The sequence below is a fragment of the Vigna umbellata genome, chromosome 4, assembly GCF_029865625.1.
Source record: "Vigna umbellata cultivar VRB3 chromosome 4, Vumbellata_1.0, whole genome shotgun sequence".
Lineage (NCBI taxonomy): Eukaryota > Viridiplantae > Streptophyta > Magnoliopsida > Fabales > Fabaceae > Vigna > Vigna umbellata.
The window spans coordinates 41,789,183-41,805,573 of record NC_142168.1 but is presented as its reverse complement, the minus strand read 5'-3'; the positions used below and the strand labels follow the sequence as shown (position 1 = coordinate 41,805,573).

General features: G+C 30.6%; 1 protein-coding gene across 1 annotated transcript; it reads left to right on the top strand.

The window, feature by feature from the left end:
- The first annotated feature begins 2,722 nt into the window (after positions 1–2,722).
- On the top strand, positions 2,723–9,803 carry LOC124838612 (uncharacterized). Its single transcript, XM_047314262.2, has 9 exons — positions 2,723–2,878; positions 3,587–4,354; positions 4,535–5,703; positions 6,161–6,449; positions 6,570–6,788; positions 7,338–7,511; positions 7,805–8,002; positions 8,102–8,215; positions 9,359–9,803. Exons 2-9 carry the CDS (start codon positions 3,668–3,670, stop codon positions 9,692–9,694), a joined length of 3,186 nt encoding a protein of 1,061 aa, XP_047170218.1. The 5' UTR covers positions 2,723–2,878; positions 3,587–3,667; the 3' UTR covers positions 9,695–9,803.
- The last annotated feature ends 6,588 nt before the right edge of the window (positions 9,804–16,391 follow it).

Genomic DNA, 16,391 nt, shown 5'->3' with positions numbered 1-16,391 from the left:
TCCTTTAAAAATATAGTAGCTTTAATAAAATAAACTTTGTTTAGTTGATTTTTTTATACTAAATTTTTTAATAATAAAATAATCAAATATCACTTATAAAAGCTATATCTTAATATTTTATAAAGTTTTACACAATATTTAGAAAAATTATGAGAAAATCATATTTTAATATGTTAGTAATTCAACCTAATTTTTAATTTACTATAAATTTAACTAAATTTTCAATATACTATTATTGCTCTCTCTACTGTTACTATGCCTTTTTATATCTACTCTCTACCTACTTAAAAAAGAACACAATTTAATGTTTAATTTGGTTTTAAAGAAATATGAATATGAAACATTTCAACAACATGAAATAGTCCGATAAAAGATAATATGATAACAATGGTTAATAATTTCACGCAGTTATACACAAAATATAAACTCAATTGTGAACAAAATGCAAAGTATATAGTACAATAATAAATTCAATCCACTACACAATTGATTAAACAACAGACTCAAAATATTATTAAACTAAAAAATAAAACTAAATTTGGACACAATTGATTTATGTCTCAATCAACCATGACAATTTAGCCTATTTACGATGTAACTACACAATTTCATCGAATAGTAAAAACAATTTGATTTACAAATTAAATTAAAATATCATCTCAATTAATATGTTAATATTCGTTTAATTAAGCTTTCAGTTGATTATATAATCTAATTCCTATCTCATATAAATTAGATCATAATCCAGATTTGACACATTTAAAAATTTAAAGGAAAAAAGACCAATCAAATTTGAGACCGTGAAACAAAATAAAAATCATAATATATATGATAATTGACATCGTGAATCAAGAAGTTAACCATCCAACCAATTTCTAACTCAGTTTGAAAATTTTAAAAGTAAAATTAAATTGTTTTATATGTTTTTTTTTAAGATATACAAATCCAATGAACTTTTTTTTTACCATATATTACTTCTATCATTTTTATTTGTTAATATAGAACTCTAAAGCAACAATTTTCTAGAAGTTGTACTGTGGTAGTCTTACTTGACATAATAATTTGATTAATGGTTTTTCTATATATTTTTTTTATTTTAAAATTTTTATATAAGCAATTCCTTTTTATATTTGCCAATAATCTGATTAATAAATTAAAATTAATTTATTTAAAATTTTATATAAACAGATTTTTACTTTTCATATATTTTGTTATTTACTAAAAGGCATATATGTGAATATTTTGAAAAAAATATATGACAATATTTAATATTAAAATTTAAATGCATTCATCAAATTATAAAATATATGTCAAAATGAAATAATTTTTTTCTTAAATAAAAAATTAAAAGTTAAAAAAATAAGCTAAAAAGAAGTCTTGTCATTAGAATACCACTTCTGAACAATATAATTAAATATCAATCCTACCCTCGAAATTCTTGCTTCTAAAATATATTTCCAATATACTTATGTAACCTTTTAAAAGTTGACTTATTTTAATAAATTTAAATCAAAATTATAAAAAATATTGAAAAAATTAGAAATGAAGACGTGCTTTTATTTATATAAATTTTGTAATATGTTGATTTATTGCTACATAATTAATGAATCAATAAAATAAATAAAATAAATTAATAAATAAATTATTAAAATAACTATGTCATTTAAAAAAGATAATTTAATGATGTGTTTCAATTTTTCTAATTTATTTTGTGATATGTCAATAAATATAGTTAAATATTTAATAATTATAAAATTTGAAAGAAATTAGGTAAGTATAAAATTTATCCAGTTTTCTAGAGTTTTTGAAAGTTGTGCTCGTTGAACATTAATTTGCGTAGAAACCACGCATGGAGTTGCGTGCTGGTGTGGCGTATTCTTCACGCGCCTTCGTCTATGTTTGTTTTTTCATTGGTAGAGTAACCAATACCATTATGTATGATGTGTAACATCTATGTCATGCAACCATAACACTTACAATGTATATGATTTTTGTGATATTTACATGCTAACTACTAATAGAGATTATAAGTTGGACGGTATAAACTAAAAAAAATTAAAGTAAGTTCTATATTCTTATTTTATTTTTAAGAAAATCACACTTTTTAAATATAAATAAATTTTAACTATAATACAATTTATTGAAAAAAGTAAATTCTTTATGCTATTCTTTTACTATTAATCAAAATTCATTAAAAATCTAAAGTTATTTTGAATCCTTAATCTTTTCATTAAGTTTTTTTTTTTATTTTTAGGTATAGATACAATTTATTGAAAATATTACTTAGGAGTATATTCTTGATTATCATATCTTATGCTTTGAATTAGTTACGCTGTGAAAACTGTGGTAATACATCAATCATTAGTATATAAACATTCTGGTGCAGCCACATTAACTCAAACCAACGTTTGATGAGAAAGTGGCTTGATTCTGGTGAGGCATCACCATCAAGGAGCATGGTGATTTCAGTAGTTTACACCAAACAATCCCTTTGATGACCCTTACCAAATGAATTACATATTCTTGCTAACTTACCAGGCCAAACTTTTAACTCTTTTTTAAACCACTTTAACCTGCAAATTTTATCCTTTGCTTGGATGCTGCAATATTATATATATATATATATATATATATATATATATATATATATATATATATATATATATATATATATATATATATGTTCCAGTGACTTAGTGTGCTTCACAAGCAGCAACTAAAAGTGAACCAGAAACAACAGTGTCAGAACAAAATAGAAACATTAGAAAAAACAACTACATTCGTATATCTCATGGTCTCAGGAATATGGTCACCCCATTTCAGTTTTCTTGCAGCTTTCGGATTCTTTCACTGTCTCTACCAACCACTGTTTTTCCAGGTAATTAAGGTCTACATTGCACCACTGGGTCTTCTTTAAATATCTGTAAAACATTTAATGACTTTTATGTTGTGTATTTAACTTGTAACTGGATTCAGTGGTCCACATTATTTATTTTGTTCTTGGCTTTAGCTCTTCCCCGTTGGTATCCTTTTGGTTTTTTGGGTGGTTCTCTGTAGCAGTTTGTAAATTTGATCCTGCATATTGAAGTGCACACTTCAGAGGATGTTCTGTGTTGCATTGAAGTTATGTCTTGTGAATTTATTATGATTTCTCAAGCTGGATTTTCTTGAGAGGGTTTGTGATTATTCTGCAAATTGAACCAAGTTGAAGTTAAAGGTTCTTCTGGTGAGGATTCATGACCTTATGGTTCTAGCCATGGTGATAAAGAACAGTAGACGTGTCGCAGTTCAAATGGATCCCCCATTCATATTGCAGCTGGTTATTCTTTATATTTTTAAAAAAAATTTATCTGTAAAATTTTAATGACTTTTATGTCGTCATGTTATGTATTTAAGACTTGTAACTGGATTCAGTGATTCAGTGGTCCACATTATTAGCTTTCTTCTTGGTTTTAGGTCCTTTCCATTTTATACACCTTTCTAAAAATGATTCTTGTAAGTGATCACTTAAGAACTTCTTTGCATGTGTTTATATATTAAATTCATACTTCACAAGCTGTTCTTGTTGCATTAAAACTATGTGCAGTTTGTGAAATCATTTTGAGTTCTCAAGCTGGATTTGCTTCAGAGTGCTGGTGATTGTTGTACTCATTAAACCTTAGAAGCTATGGTTCTAGGCACGAGAGGAAAGAACAGAAGAGGTGTCACAGTTCAAATTGATTTCCTCATTCACATTCAGGAGATTAAGCCTTGGCCCCCATCACAATCTCTAAGATCCCTGCGATCCGTGTTGATAGAGTGGAAAAATGGTGAATGTGCATCAGGTTCTACTACTCCTGTTGCACCCTCTCTTGGTTCAGTTATAGGTGAAGGAAGAATCGAATTCAACAAGTCATTTAGGCTACATGTGACTTTGTTGAGGGATATGTCTGTAAGAAGTGGTGATACTGATGTGTTCCAAAAGAATTGTTTGGAGTTCAACTTGTATGAGCCACGAAGAGATAGGACTATTAAGGGTCAGTTGTTGGGAACTGCAGTCATAGACTTGGCAGAATATGGGACACTCAAAGAGTCCTTAAGCACTAGTGTTCAGATGAACTGCAAGAGGAGTTACAGGAACACAGAACAGCCACTTCTGTTCCTTAAAATTCAGCGTCTTGATATGAAGCATGCTAGTTCCTCATCCAAGGACAATAATGGTGGTGACTCAGTGTCAACACTCATGAATGAAGAATATGCTGAAGAAGCTGAAATTGCTTCTTTTACTGATGATGATGTCTCCTCACATTCGTCTGCAGCTGCAGTTTCTCCTTCCCTTAACTCCAGAGTGTTTACCCCGCTGAAATTAGGAAAGGTAATTGTTCTTGATTTCTTTTAATAGTGTTATAAATTTAATATAAAATCATTATTGTAATATAATAATCATATTTTTCATCAGTAGTGTGATAAATTACTGTGGTTTTGTTGATTGTCATGTATGAATATATGAAGAAATTCCTCTTAAAGCAAAATAGTAATTTCAACTGAATTGCAGAATGAACCAATTAGCAACACTGGTGTGAAAACCATGGAACATCCCGTGGCCTCGGAAACAAGGCTTGAAAACATGAATATGATGCAGAAAGATACACACCAGAAGCTTGAGAGGAGTTCTTACATGTCATCATTGGATGTATCTTCTATCAGGAGTCTAGTAAATGATCATGCTTCTAACTCTCCTATTCACAATTCATTGTCAATTAAAAAGTTTTCCGCTTCACCAAGTGCCAATACTTCTTCATCATCTTCAATTTTTGAGGATTTGGACATAAATTCTAGGAGCAACACAAGAAGCAGTGGCCATGAAACTTTGGATCAGAGTTTTCAAGAAAAGCTTGCTAACTACAGAAATATAGTTGCAGATGTCCAAAGAAACACAAACGGAAGTACTTTTGGCATTTATTCAAAACAAACATCATCTCAAGATAGAGCTAAATTCACTGGCAAAAGTCCTGGCTTTGAAAACTATGATGAAACTGAATATGGTGACGAATATTTAATGAAGGAGAGTGGAGGTGATAAAATCTTCCATAGTTCTGTTGAGGACATAAGTGGAAATGAAAAATATGATTTGGATAGGCAAAACTGCATTGAGGATGAAAAATTTGAAGCACAAGATGCCAATGATCAAGCCTCAATAGATATCAATACATACTCTTTTGGAGGGTCAAATATTGCTATGCAGGAAAATAATCTCAGAAGTGAAAGACTAAAGAACATCAAGTCTGTGAGGATACCAGCAGACTCGGCTAGGAATACTTGTTCTCCTGGTAGCAATCATCATGCTGAATTAAATGAAAATGGCATTCTTGGGCATTCACAAAACAGTGGAGGGAACAGAAGCAATGAAAGAAGAAATTCTAAGATTCAAACAAAGGAAGCAAGAAATGGTACTTTAGATGGAAAAGTTGAGCAGTTGGAGAAGAAGATAAAGATGCTTGAAGGAGAGTTAAGAGAAGCTGCTGCAGTTGAGTCTGCTTTATATTCAGTAGTTTCTGAGCATGGAAACTCCACAAGTAAAGTTCACGCCCCAGCACGGCGCCTTTCCAGGCTCTATCTTCATGCTTGTAAAGAAAATGTTCCAGGAAGAAGGGCTGGAGCAGCTAAAAGTTCTGTTTCAGGATTAGTACTTGTTGCAAAGGCATGTGGAAATGATGTCCCGAGGTACATTTGAGCCATATTCTTACAGCATTCTATTCTATGACTTTTCCAATTATCCTATCACTGAGAACTAACATTGTGTTAGATGTTCATCAGTCCTAAGAATCACAAGCTGCAGCTTCATCAAATGTTGTAATATCTTTATAAAACAACATTTATTGTCGTTAATTTGTTAATTCAGGAAACAAGTTGAGTCAGATAATAGTTTCCTTATACCGGACATGTGATACAGTGCTACAAAAATGCCTTCTAGGATGAGAATGGACTAAAACTAAACTTTATTTTAAAATAATGAAGCAGAAATCCTGCACAAAACTCTTAACTTAAAGGGGTTGGACTATTAATGTTTAGACTTTGTTCAAGTGATGTTCTGAAGAATTTTGTTGCCAGCTGCTTTGATGGAAACTGTAGTTTCCCATGAACTGTGCCAGCTGCTTTACCTCTTCTTTCATAATTACAGGTTGACCTTTTGGCTGTCTAATACTATAGCCTTGAGAACAATTATAAGCCGAACCGTCAAAGATCCTTCAAATCCTGCAGGAGCTGGTAGGAGAAGGAAAAGTGATGATGGGTATGGTAAGGTAACAGCTTCACTAAGGGTGAAGGGGTTTTACCCCAGAAAAGATGAAAATGCAGCATTGGGATATGGAGGTTTTGGTAACTGGGATGATCCCCAGGTACTCCTATTAGCACTGGAAAAGGTGGAAGCATGGATCTTTTCTCGCATTATAGAATCTATCTGGTGGCAGGTAATGCCTTGATCTTATCCTCCCCTTGAACAATCCTACAAATGATATCTATTTTCTGATGATTAAATGTCACAAAATTCCATTGTAGTCTAAAATGAATCCTTCTTTGTCTATGCCCAGATTTTGATTCCACATATGCAACACACAAAGTTCAACAGCAAAGAAGTGGTTTCAGACTCAAGAAAAAGCTACAGAAGGACTTCTAGCTCATGTGATCAAGAGCAGGGTAACTTGTCTCTATATATTTGGAAGAATGCTTTTAGGGAAGCCTGTGAAAGGATCTGTCCTATTCGAGCTGGAGGGCATGAGTGTGGCTGTTTGCCTATGCTTTCTAGATTGGTCAGTCTAATTTAATAGTTTCCCAATCTTTGTTTTGAAACAAAACCAAAGTTTCCATCACATTGCTTTTTGCACTTTGTTTACATCTTTTATATGGTTTTCCTGGAGTTTGTAAGGTTTAGGCTTTGAAAGTTGTGATTGTACAGCAATCTAAAAACAAGTGCAGGATAAACAATTAGTGAAAAACATGTTTAAACTAAAGGTCCAAAATATGCTGAGGATAAAAGACTTGTTTTCAATTTTGGTCTGGCATAGTTCCTAATAGATGAAGATTTTATTTATATTTTCTTCAAACATTATTATCATCAGTTCATGCTGGAAAATTTAACTGATAGAGCTGGGTGATATTTGTACTAAAAACTATGGAAATTATAAGGTGTTGGGAAATACATCACCTGTCTCAATTCTTGAGATGCTAAATGTAATTCTGTTGAACAATTTCCCTTAATGTCGACTGATATATCTGCATAATGTATTAATTCATATTACTATCTTCAGTTCTTAGAGAAGAACATGACATGAGAATACTTTTCTGCTACTTAAATCTAGATAATGGAGCAATGTGTTGCCAGATTAGATGTGGCTATGTTCAATGCTATTCTTCGCGAATCTTCTGATGAAATACCAACCGATCCTGTATCTGATGCTGTTAGTGATCCCAAGGTTCTCCCCATTCCACCTGGGAAAATAAGCTTTGGAGCCGGTGCACAGCTAAAAACTGTGGTAACTTCTTAATTTGTGTCTGTTTGTATCGTTGCATGCCAACTTTAGTCTATGAAAAAGTTCATCTGATTTTTTCTTCTCATTTTTCTCTTCTGTAAGTGTTCATGAAAGAGTTTGTCTAAATATACCCTTAATTTGTCCAATCAAGTTGCTTTCTTTTTTTATAAATGTTTTTGACATAAATGCAGCTTTTAAATTAGGCAATGAACTTGGCTTTTTGTTTTTAGAATTACCTGAATAGGTGTTGTATTAGAAAGTGAATCTACATTTTGAATACAATTTCTTACTCTCAGATTGGGACCTGGTCAAGATGGTTGACTGACCTATGTGGCATGGATGATGATGATGATTCGATTGAAGATAAAGCTGAAACTGATAACAATGAACAAAAACAAAATGCATCCTTAAAGTCCTTCAGTCTTCTGAATGCTCTAAGCGACCTTCTAATGCTTCCTAAGGATATGCTGTTAAATGCATCAATCAGAAATGAGGTTGATTTGGCGATGAAACTGAACTTTTCTTCATGTAGTTAATTGCTACCATGCTGTTATGTTTCACTATTCATGCTGAAAGTATTCTTGTTTGTTAAGGTATGCCCTATGCTCAATGCAATACTTGTCAAGAAGATTCTGCACAATTTTGTCCCAGATGAGCTTTGCCCTGATCCTGTTCCCTCTGATGTCTTTGAGGCTCTGGACTCAGAGGTTAGATATCCAAATTTGCTCTTCAATTCTTTTTGCCTTATTAGAGAGGATCTTCTGTTGAATATGATATTAAGATACAAGGATTGAACATGATATAAAAGACAATGATTTTGTTAAAAAATTAAGATACGGATACAATCACACACACATATATATATATATATAGTAAATTATAATTATATTAGTATATTACTAATAATTTATGTATTGATTTTACCTTGCCATGTAATTACAAATTGACATATATGATAAATTTACTGTCTATTTATAACAATAACTTTTATTATTTGTAAGACTGAACTATCGGGTCGATTTGATTTATTAAGAAAATGGTTAATTTATATTTGTTTTGATAGCTAATATTTTTTTTTCTTTTAAATGTTTGTCAATATATATCATTAAGGATATTTTAGTTTAAAACACTTAACATATAATACGTCAAAGATTAGTTGTTATAAAAAAATAGACTTAATTAAGTTTTAAGTTTCTCATAAATTTAGGATTTTATTAAGTTTTTCTAGTGATGCTCAAAAATTTTATATATTTTAATTGAATGCTTGTCTTTTAATGATTTTGTTAACTGAGTGGTTGTTATTTGCCCTTGCATCATCTTACTTACTTTTTTCAAATGTTATAAAGGTTAGATTTTATAGTTAATATAAAAATAATATTGTAATTAATATAAAATAATCAATCAATTTTATTGTTTTTTATTGAAAATGTGTTAAACATGGGATCATCATTTTCCTTGATGACTTCCATGTGATCAGACAGCGATAATTGTTCCTGTTATCATTATTGTTTTTGTTATTTAATAAATTTTCAATAGTAAGAAAAATCACTCACTGTTTTATATTAACACATACAATATTTTATATTAAAACATAGAGACTCGATTAAAAAATATAATTTTGTCTAGAGACCAAAAAATATAATGCAGACTCAATCAAAATATATCCAATAAAAATTTTGAAACTTAATTAAACCTAAAAATAATAATCATTACTTTTAAGTTGAGACTTACAAATGAAAAGGAAATATAATCAGTCTAAAAGTCATAGTTTTTAATTGATTATGTAAGTAGAATTCAAGTTAAATCATTCTTATATTGATGTTTAGCTTTTTTTTTCTAACTTGGCACAGAATGAGATGGAAGATGGAAAAGAGCCTGTGAACAACTTTCCATGCATTGCAGGTCCCATTGTGTATTCATCTCCAAGACCATCTTCCATTGCAAGCATTGTGGGAGAGATGGGAAGCAAATATGATCTAAGAAGAAACAGATCATCAATTGTTAGGAAGTCACACACAAGTGATGATGAGTTGGAAGAATTGAAGTCCCCATTGTCTTCAATATTCTTGAGTGCTTCCTCATCCTCAAAACTTTTAACAAAATCCACCTTCAAGTTCAAACAAGTTGGCAACCAATCTCCTCTCAGATATGAACTCCTTAGGGAAGTGTGGATCAACAGTGAGTAAGTAGTCTTCTTCAAGAAACATTTCACACTCTTTCAAAGTTACCTTGTACTTGCTTTTGTAATTAGAATTACAATTTTATCTTAATAATAACATGTTTGTTTTACATCTTGCTAAGGATTATTGATGTCTAATCTCAATTTTGATTGAAAAATGTTATTAAAAAATTATAAAGACTTATATTTAGTTTTAAAGTTTTAAGATAATTTTGTAACCGAAAATTTAAAGTGAATTGAATTTGACACATTTCTTTCTTAAAAAAAAATAGCTAATGTCGAATTTAGGAATTTGTTTTTTCATTTTTACTTGAAGATCAAGGCTTTTCTAACACTATTTAAAATTGGATTTTCTTCGTATATTTATATGACTTGGTTTATTTTTAAGGTATTGAAGGATACAGGATGTGACAACTTTCTAAATACTATTATCATATGATATTTCACTGATTGATGGTTAACCATGAGATGTCTAGTTTAATAAGGTGTAACATCCCAAAAATACAGCAATAATCTATATATTAGGATAATCGCATTAATAATAATCCAAAATCAGTCTTACATTAGAGTCGAACGTACGTTCATGGCCGAACGACCTTACAAGAAGTTCCAAAAATAAACTGTACAAGATTAGGGAAAATGTGACCGAACGGCTTACAAAAGCCAAAATACCGATCGGTCAGAGAGTAAAACGAAAGAGAGGAGGTGATCGAACGATCACCTCATACTAAACTAATATCTAATAACCGAACGTCTTACGGCTCGGCCTTTACTTCCACTTCGACTAAGTTCTCCTCTTCTAACGCCTCTTCCAGCAGCGCATCTCCATCTGCTCACATTCACACGGATGATCATTGCAATGACAAGACGGACGTACAAGGACAAGACAACACAAAGAAAACACAGGGTAAGCTTATATAATTTAATTCATGCATCAACATATAAGTTAAACAATTCAACATTCAAGAAACATTTCAACGTACGTATCATACCAAGCCTATCACTAGACTGACCGTCCGGACTGTATGAAATATGTGTAGCTACAGGCGTTCATGCACCCGGGTGATGTAGTAACTGGAATACTCTCATCAGTTGTCACCCGAGGTTAATCCTATTCATCCAAAGTACCCCTAAGGACGGGACCTCCTGCCGTTTCCACACATGACCTACCCTCCTCTACGTGAGGACGAGTACTCACGAAACATCAGGATGAACTACCAGCACTAGCATAACCACAATCATACTTTACAAATCTCAATAGTCATCCAAGAGTCGTTCCTCCCCGGAACGCTCGTTCAAAAGTCACAACGTCTCTTTCATCTCATATACTCTTCATCATTTATCATTCACTATTTCACATTCATTTTTATCATCAATATGAAAACCACCAAATACCGAACGTTCTGTCCCTACTACGAACGAGCACGAACACTGTGGACGGGACCAAGAAGACGCCCGTTCGGATCAGAATACGACCGATAGAGTTACGATTACGTTTGGGAATAACCGAGTAATGTCCTGTTTCATTGGACGAACGTTATTTACCATGTGAATCAGTTGAATGAATTGACTCTCGTGAATTCAAACCAATACTCCGAGAATAATATAAGTGTGAAGGCTCTAGGCCGAATACATCGAATGTAGACATCTCAAGACGTTAACGAAGCATATTTAGAATAGTACTCATACTGAAATCCACTGCCAGTCAATGACCGAACATGGTAAAAGAAAGTTCTTCTGAAGTTGGACGTACGCTATTTCATTAAGACTAATTTTACAAAGAATGAGTACGAGTTCTCAGTATAAGACCGAGCACCACTTAGAGTGAGCGCTAGGTGTAAGACCGAGCACTTATCCGTACGAGCGCTAGGGATAAGACCGAGCACTACTCAGTACGAGCGCTTGGTATAAGACCGAGCACCAATAACCTTAAAATAACAGACTTTGATAAATATACTAAGAGACTGTCGAAGTAGTGTTTACGAACGGCGAAATCTACCATTACACTTATATATATAAGAAGGGAGTTTATCAAGGTTACCCAGATACAACTATGCTTGGCCGAACGCTCAAGCATAGTATTTTAACGCGAGGACGCTCGTCCTCAACTAGGGTTCTATCCAAATGAAAGAATCCTATTTCAACTATGTTCATTAGAAAAAACCGAACGGTCAATGACCGTTCAGCAACGAACGTACAATTATCATGGGGAAAGTTCTTATTCAAAACCATTGACATTCCAGTTCATTTCTCATCATACAACCTCATAGTTTCATTCGTTCATACCAACATCAACTTCCACATTTCATACAATCCATATCATGTAAATTCATATATTTCATTCCCACTCATAAATCAACGAACGTTCATGCAATTCAATCACATCAAACATCATCCATTATACTCATGCAGTCAAATAACAAATGTTCATACAAAACACAACATACGAATTAAATCAAATAAGCTTCCCTTACCTGGATACGTGATTGAAAGTCCTAAATGTAGGTTCTTGGTTCGTCCGACTACAACTTTCTACCCTCAACGATCAACACTTTTCCAAACTAAACCGAACAACATAAAAATCCAAGAATAACTTAGACTATACCCCTGCATGCAACCAGAACATGGTTTGCATGTAACAAAGGAACGAACGGCTGAGGGTAAGGAACTTACCAGTTTCAGAACTCGAAGCTGTTCGGTTCAAATTGAAGCTTGGGAGCCGAGAGTGCTTCTACGGTCTCTGAATGATGATCGGAGAAGAAAAAGAGTGAGTTTTGGTAGAGAGAAGGGAGGGTTCTCTAGAGAGAAGAAGGAGAAATGGAAAGTCAGAGTTTGGAAAGGAGAAGGTGCATGTAGAAGAGAGTGGGTACGAGTTTTCAGAAAATCACTTTTGTTTTTCCCCGTCCAAACGGACGTCTGCTCTCCTGCTGACACCTGCCTTCCACTATCTGATTTTCGAAACTTCGCTGGTTGACACCTGGCGTCCGCTCAAAGGGGTTTTGGGTGCGTTTTTAATGAGATTAGACAGGTGGGGTTTGGGTGGGGTTTTCCGAGGTCTAACATAAGGTATTAGCTTTGCACATTACACAATTACATCTCTTTGTTAGAATATGGTAGGATATTAAGTGATTTAATTAAGATAGTCTAGTATATTTAATAATAGGCTAACTTTCATTAACCAATATTAGTCTTCACCAATATTAAACCTCGCAAGATGTTATGTAATATTTATCATAATAAACAATACTAAGTGTTAAATGAAACTAAATATATAGGTTTTTGAGTCAGTTGAGGAGTTTTAGGAGAAGTCTTCTCCATGTGCAAAATCATGTTGTTTATAATAAGCATAAAAGGGTCCATGATATTCACCACCATTATAATTACAAATATCTTTCAATTTCTTGTCTTATTGTTTCTCAACCAAAACATGAAATTCTTGAACTTTTCAAGTATTTGATTCTTTATTGAAGTAGAAAGACTAATAGCTACCTAGAACAACCATCAATAAAAGTAACAAAGTAAAGTGAACAATTAAATGACTTTACCTTCAACGGGTCATAAACATCAGAATGCACAAATTATAACAATTCTGACTTCTTTGAGGTCAGATGCTTCTTGAGGGATACCCTGGTTTGTTTGTCCACCATGCACTGAGAACATCTCTCCAATTCTGTAGTTTTTAACCCTTACCATTTTTCACTAATATAAACTAAGATTTTGGTGCCACAAAGGCACCTTTATATCCATGGCATTCATAGTGTCTTTAGCAACCAAAGCTTTTGTCAAGTACAATTTAGCTTACTTTTCTCCTCTAGCCATAACCAAATTTCCTTTGGTGAGTTTTCACTTTCCAAAACCCAAGTGATTATCATAACCATCATCATCAAGCGTTTACACATAAATTAAGTTAAAACAAACATCAGAAGCATGTTTAACTCCTTTAAGCAACAATTGTATTCTCATGTTGTTTTGCAAGCAAATATCACCAGCACCAATCACCTTAGAGACATAATCATTATCTATCTTCAACACTCCAAAATCGCCAAAAGTGTAAGATGTGAAGAACTTCTTTCTGAGTGTAACATGCAATGTAGCACTATTATCAATAATCTACATCTTCTCATCAGATACAAGATTAACTGACTCAAATTCTCAAAGAAGAATAAGATCACCATTATAGTAGTAGTGACACTATCATCATCATGATCATTCTCTTTTTGCTTGGCCATTTTGTCTTTGTTGTCTTTTTTTTTTCACTTAAAACAATATTTCTAAATGTGCCTAGTTTTATTACAATAATGACACTTTATATTGTTGTATCTTGACTTGGACTTGTTCCTTCTTTTCTCTCTACCACCTTTGGGTTTCTTTTTTTGATTTCTCTCCCTAATTTCTATGACAAGCAACTCAGATTGAGATAAAGAACCATGTTCCTTCCTTCTCATATCTTTATTAAGAACATCACTCTTTGTCATCTATAATAAAACAATATCATTCAAGAATGAGTTTGTAATTATAACTCAAAACATTTTCCTTGTAAATATTTGTGGATAAAATTTGTAATGAATATTAAATAAATATTTTTAATAGATATTCATGGATAATGAATATATATGTTTAACTATATGCTGCTTAAGGATAAAACGAGTATAAGTATCAATTTATTCAATGAGTGGATACTCATTATCCACTACTAATTATAAGTGAATTTTATTTTAGTATTTCTTTTTGAAATTATCAAAATAAAATTACGAATGAAATAAATGTTAATTTATTTATTTTTATCTAAACTTATGAAGTTAAAGTAATTTTATAAAAAAATAATTGTTTAAAATATATATCTTGGCGTAACATTTAAATTTATTGTTTTAGAAATATCAAATTTATTTACAATAATATTTTGTTAATTAATTTGATTTAAATTGAGCATAAAAATTGATTTTTTTATTTAAATTTAAACTTAAATTTTATGTTTAAACGAGATATATAATCAATAAATAATAAAATATTTTTTAAAACAAAATGAATGACTAATTGACTACATTTGATCTAACAATTGCATTCTTAGGCATTTCTTTTCACCTATTTAGTGTAGTAAAGGATGAAAAGGCAAGTATGTCTTGTGTTTGTATAAGGTGATTTGATTTAAGAGGATTTGCAAGGACGAATTTGGGAGATTGGAAAAAGAATGATCTATACTAGAATGAAGAGATTTGAGTGAAAAGTTAGTTCACTTCCAACACAATTATCATTTTGTCCTTAATGTTTTTTCACTTTTCCACCTTTACCAAAATAGTTTTATAAAGTCAAATTATTACTTAATTTTATTTAAACTAATCCCCAAAATTTTATTTCATTTAAATTTATAAACATAATATTTTAATTTAATATATTTTTATCAATATTAATTTTTCCAATTTAAATAATCACTCACATTTCATTATAATATAATTTACACTATTTACAATTTAATTTAAATTGCTTTTATATAAAAGGTAAAATGATAATCTTATATTTTTATTAGTTAAATATTTTTTTAATCTATCATATCATTCACTAATTTTCATCAAATTTCCTTTCATTTTTCTTAAAATCTCACAATCTTTCTCTTAATAAAACCAACTCAATTTTTACATTTTTCTTAAAATCTCAATTCAATAATTTTTATAAAAAAGTTAATTTATAAAACAAAAAAGAAACAAGATATTATCAAATATTCAATATCAAGGTGACATATTATTGTTTTTTTTATATCAAATATTTAGAAATGAATTATAATTTTATGCAATTTAAATTAGAGTACTAATTAAGAAAAATTTCATGAGAATCAAAGTATTTATTATAATTAAAAAATATTTTTAAAAAAATACTAGTGTCCAAGTTTAAAAATATTTTAAATGTATATTTACTTCCTTTCTCTAAATTTTAATGAAATCTTCTTTTTTTTCTTATACTCTAATAAAAGTTATAATATACCACATGAATGAAATCCCATAAAGAACAAAGATTAAACTAATAATAATTAAAATTTAACATAAATCTTTCATCTTTTGAACTTCAATCTATGTTCAATAATGATAAACAATACTCATGAAAATGACATTAAATTACAAATAAAATGTCATTATACAGTTATGGTAAAATTACACTTATGATAATAATGACTTAAAAAGTAAAATAATTATATAAAAATAATCAAAACAATATTATACAAGATAAAAATAACAAACAAATAAAAATATAAAAAAAAGTAAAATTGATCAAATGTGTGTCTTGTAAACAATTTGATACACCATTTAATCAAATCGCATAAAGAAAAACAACAAATGTATAATTAAAGTTGTGATTAGATGAAAAGTATATTAAAGAATTGAGAAAAAATTTTCCCATATCAAACTAGTTGAAGTGCTAAAAAATAATGAAAATTATTCTGGAAAAACAATTTTTTTTTAAAATAAAAAAAATAAATTTTAATTAACTTAGTAAAGAAATATTTGTACTAATTGAGACTTCTTTTTTAGAGATCTATAGCAAGTGTTTTACTTATTTCATCATTAAACCAGTTCTATATATATATATATATATATATATATATATATATATATATATATATATATATATATATATATATATAGTCATAATTTAATATTAATTAAATCACTTTATTATTTTTAAATAAGAAGAAAACTACCAACAAAACTGTA

Bases quoted from the DNA above. Each gene is read 5' to 3' on its own strand.
- LOC124838612 (XM_047314262.2), top strand. From the start codon at position 3,668: ATGGTTCTAGGCACGAGAGGAAAGAACAGAAGAGGTGTCACAGTTCAA. The intron at 6,789-7,337 runs GTCAGTCTAATT...ACTTAAATCTAG, and splicing joins TGCCTATGCTTTCTAGATTG to ATAATGGAGCAATGTGTTGC. The intron at 8,003-8,101 runs GTTGATTTGGCG...TTGTTTGTTAAG, and splicing joins ATGCATCAATCAGAAATGAG to GTATGCCCTATGCTCAATGC.